This window comes from Arachis duranensis, chromosome 9 (assembly GCF_000817695.3).
Source record: "Arachis duranensis cultivar V14167 chromosome 9, aradu.V14167.gnm2.J7QH, whole genome shotgun sequence".
Classification (NCBI taxonomy): domain Eukaryota; kingdom Viridiplantae; phylum Streptophyta; class Magnoliopsida; order Fabales; family Fabaceae; genus Arachis; species Arachis duranensis.
Genome location: NC_029780.3, coordinates 12,255,627 through 12,260,008, shown reverse-complemented (window position 1 = coordinate 12,260,008; position 4,382 = coordinate 12,255,627). Strand labels below are relative to the sequence as shown.

The following is a 4,382-nucleotide window of genomic DNA, read 5'->3' as shown; positions in this document are numbered from 1 at the left end:
CAACAAACATAAAATATATAACTAAAATAAAATGTAGTGGAAAAGAAGAAACTACAATTTAGTATTACCAAAGTCTCAGTTGCTCTCACTGGCTGAAGCTTTCCAGGAGCGGATCTTGCCTTCAGGATTTTGTCTGGATTCTCACTAGCAGCACAAGAACCATTTTCTGCAAGAACCTTATTATCTGATTTTGCAGTCTTGGCAATGCCAATTGGAAGGAATTTCTGAAATAAAGTTGTAACGGTTTATATTAGTCAGAAAATAAACAGTTTCCAGAACTATTAGGAGACCGCCAGTAAGACGCAAGAAGAGTACAATAATGCTGGAAAAAAGCACAGCAAGAAAGAGACATTTTCCTACAGGTGCAAGACTAATGTACTAAGTAGAAAGTACTAAGTTCCTAGGTGTATTACCTAGTTTATATTACAAAAAATCATGATTGTCCTACAATAAAGCATGAACCATGCTATGGAGCAGATAAAGTTAAAACTAAGTGTCGCTTTCATATAATCAAGTATGAAACAGTGTCACTTACCGTAAGTGATGTAAAATCTTTCCTTGGATGACTTCTTCGAACCCGAGAAACACAAGGAACTTGAACATCAGAACCTCCGAGTGAGTCTACCCTGGTGATAAATGTTCTCACCTCTGAAGAAGCATCCCCAGAAAGCCTCACATATGAAGTTGTAGAAAGTCCAGGTCCCATATTTCTACTTGAACTTAACGATGCCATGGGGTTGGGCTCTCTAGATTCATTTTCAGAGAGCTCTTCAATATATCTCTTGGTGGGCTTCCGAATTCTTTTTGCAGCTCTTTGGTGATCCTCACCTCCCAATCCATGTTCCATATCATGTTTTCCCAGTTTTGTTTCAAAAACAACTTGATTATCTTCAGTTCCACAACCCTCCAAAGCAGATGAATCCTTCAAGTTAACATCTGCTTCTACAGGTGCATTTTCCATGGAGATTACATCTTCAGCATCTCCATTTCCAGAACTGTCTTCACATTTTCTTACTATTTTGTTATCTTTAATAATGAAAGTTGTTGCTGAAACATCACGCGAGTTTGTTAAACTCATGGCAATCCTCCTTTTCAGCCACTGCTTGTCTTTCACAGTAGTTTCCCGACCAAAAGTTACTTTAAACAGTTCATGTAGTTCTCTGATGGATAGCTTGTCCAAGCATATTTCTCCATCAAACATTGAAAAATTGGACTTCAAAGCAGAATAGACAGCAGAAGCAGATGATCCGCTCTCAATCACTCCTTCTGAAGGTCTGGAACACTGATCAACACTCCCAGATTGATTACTATGCGTATAATTTAAGCTTGATGCTAAAGAAGGAATTTCATGGTGTGGGCCATCAGATTGATTATTCTCAACTGTGACAGCTTTATCATCAGAACACTGGTTGTCCTTCTTTACACGAGAAGGAACAGGTGATTCACAAGACAATCGAAGTCTCTCTTCTTGTTTGACCTTTTGCAACATCTGCTCAATGTACTACAAAAAATTTTTGAGGTCAAGAAGGATTCTAGAAACAGAATATAATACTAATGGGATTTGTAGACATACAGCAAAAAAAGAGAGAAAGCCCAGACCAACTGGAGAAAAACGGAAAGGGAAAAAAAATGAGGATCATACATGAGCCACTTTCTAAGATAAGTCCACCAACAATAAAACATTTGAAAGAGAGAAGTTGAAACTAAGAGACTTGAGTCCAAACTTTCACATAAATGGAAGAAAGATCATAGTTACAATATAGCTATTTTAAATTCTTTCTTGCAGTGTATGTAAAATGTAAATGCAAACAGAGTTTTCGCTCTCGTACCAGCACACTGATGCACCATCAATTAGTTAGTGCTACCATTCATAAAACTGTTTTTATAACAGGAAATAGCTTCCCTCAAATACTTTACAAATGTTTAAAATCAAGTAAGCTATTAAATAGCTTATCATTCGTTCCACATCTTATACGCATAGTTAAACAAAAGGAAGGTCTATACAGATAACTCCTTAAGTAAGCACCAAAGGATTCTATTGAAAAAGATGCACACAGTGAATGGTTGAGAGAATCAAGTTAGATGCACCATGTTTTCCAAAATGCACAAACATAATTGCATTGTTAAAAAAATGTTGGAGTCAAAGGAAAAACAAGCAATGAAGAGTAATCAAGATTTCAGAGAGAAAGAGAGAAGTAGAGAAGGAAACCAAAAGAGATCCCAATACCTGTAATTTTGCATTTAGTTTCCCAAAATCTGCATCCGCAGTGCCTAGTTGTGAAATGGAAATGGTATTAAATCAAAGAAAATATGTAGAATGTATTGGTAAGGGAAGGTAATAAGTTCGTCCATGGCACTTGCCTATCATGTTAGAAAGGTTAAAACCATATAATAACAAATTACGAACATCCGTCAGCAATTTAAATTAGAGAAGAAAAAGTAAAGTCGAAAACAAGCAAATAAAATAATTGCAGGAAGGAATAACAAGAATAACTGAGTGTCTCGGTAACAAAAACTTAAGGCACTATGTGTGAGAAGCACATTCAACCAGATAGCATCTTTATACCAGAGAAAACCAATTGCAAATTAACGATGGGTGGAAACAGAGGCTATCTATAATACAAACATTACAACTAAAGGCACCAACATAAAAAATTTATTCTTTGAACTACTATAAGGAGCAGACTAAGGCAGGAAAAAAAACCCAAATCTGTGATTTTAGCAGAGTTAGGGCTATAGTAACAAGTACCTAAGTTTATGTAACAGACTAACAGCTACTGAAATGCGTCAATATGCTGTTCAAACAACTGAGATTGAGAATATACCTTTTGGGCACTCCAATCGAAGTTTCCCAGAAGATGATCTTTCAATTGATATGCACTCCAAACTTTGCCCAGTGTCTGCAACAACACGCATTTCACTGTTTTCATGCTCAAGAAAATCCTCCATCTCCATTACTTCATCATCTGTTGCAGGCACTAACCTCCCATCACCTTCAACCTAAAGATTAAATTAGACATGAAGAAAATATTGAACAAAGCCTAGACAGAAGTATAAATTGCCGAAAATAAAGAAGGCAACACATAATAAGTTATTGAAATTCAAACATACTTCTCCTTCTCCTTTAGTTGGGTGTGCATCAATGATGGATGCACCAAATGCTCAACAGCAATTAACATGATATTGACAACATTTTTACCCGACAAAACAAAACAGCACAGCATGAATTTGCAGTATCACTAGGACAAAAGAAATCTAGTGATGACAATGGCGTGAATGCGGCAAGACGTGGATGTGAACATGGTTTTTTGCTGAGCATGAAGAGCAGCAAAGTTGAAAATCACCGAGTTTTTCAAAACCAGATTAGATCAGGGAACACAGGTTGCCAGTTTGATGTGGTTAAGGTGATCGAATGGAAGTGTAATGGCTGAAGTGGATTTAGCATATGAATCAAACATATACAGCTAACCACTCAAATTTCAAAACATCTAATAAAACAGAATCCGAACACATTGTCACAATCCATTTTCAAATTTCAGCATTTAATTTCACTCATTGAAGAAAACTAGGACAGGTTAAGGCAATGTAATCAAACCTCAGAGAAGCTTGGTTTAATTAACAAACAAAAGTAGTTAAGCAGAAATTGAAGATTGTGATTTGATAGAATAATAATTAGACCAGAAAAGGAAGATGGAAATTGGAAAACCATTTGGTTAAGTTAATTTGTTTAAGAGATCCCAAGGCCTTTCTGTATATTAAAATGTATCAAGTCAACAAGTCAATAACAATTACAAAAGTGAAGCAGCTAATGTAACAAACAATCAAGGATGCCATGGAAGGAGTTTCCAGAAAAAAAATGAAACAAAATTAAGGAACATGCTAACAATCAAGGCTTTACTGTAGCAAACAGGTGTATTACAACGCTGAGGAACACACATACCCACACCCACACCTAAAAAGGCCTAGAAAAAATGCTTGAAAACTCATAAAAGGGTACTGGTATCCTGAAAAAAAAATACAAAAAAAAAGAACACCAGGTACCACCATGGCAACTCCGTTCATCTTGATCGTTTTCCCAAGAACTCATAAACTAAAAAGTTGCAAACTTTCCCCACACCTGAAAAATGCAAAGCTAACTATAATTTGCAAACCCAAACACATTCACAAATAAAACCTTGAAGCAGTAAATAAAAGACACTGAAAGCATACCCGGACGAGCTTGTACACAACTGGGTTTGCAATCTGCTTTGGAGAAGACAAGGAAAAGCTACTTCTATCAACTCCAATGTCTTCAAGTTTTCCATCATCATCATTATGTTCAATTGCAACTACTGTTTCCATGGAATATCAACCACATGCACCTCAAGTCCACATTCTAAAAA

General features: G+C 36.2%; 1 protein-coding gene across 1 annotated transcript in view; it reads right to left on the bottom strand.

Moving 5' to 3' along the window:
- LOC107464756 (uncharacterized) overlaps nt 1-4,382 on the bottom strand; it is a 7,795-nt gene that overhangs the window by 2,643 nt on the left and 770 nt on the right. The window contains 5 exon segments of the mRNA XM_016083712.2: nt 69-224; nt 536-1,501; nt 2,228-2,271; nt 2,826-3,000; nt 4,210-4,375. Coding sequence (XP_015939198.1) covers nt 69-224; nt 536-1,501; nt 2,228-2,271; nt 2,826-3,000; nt 4,210-4,341 — 1,473 coding nt within the window. The 5' untranslated portion in view covers nt 4,342-4,375.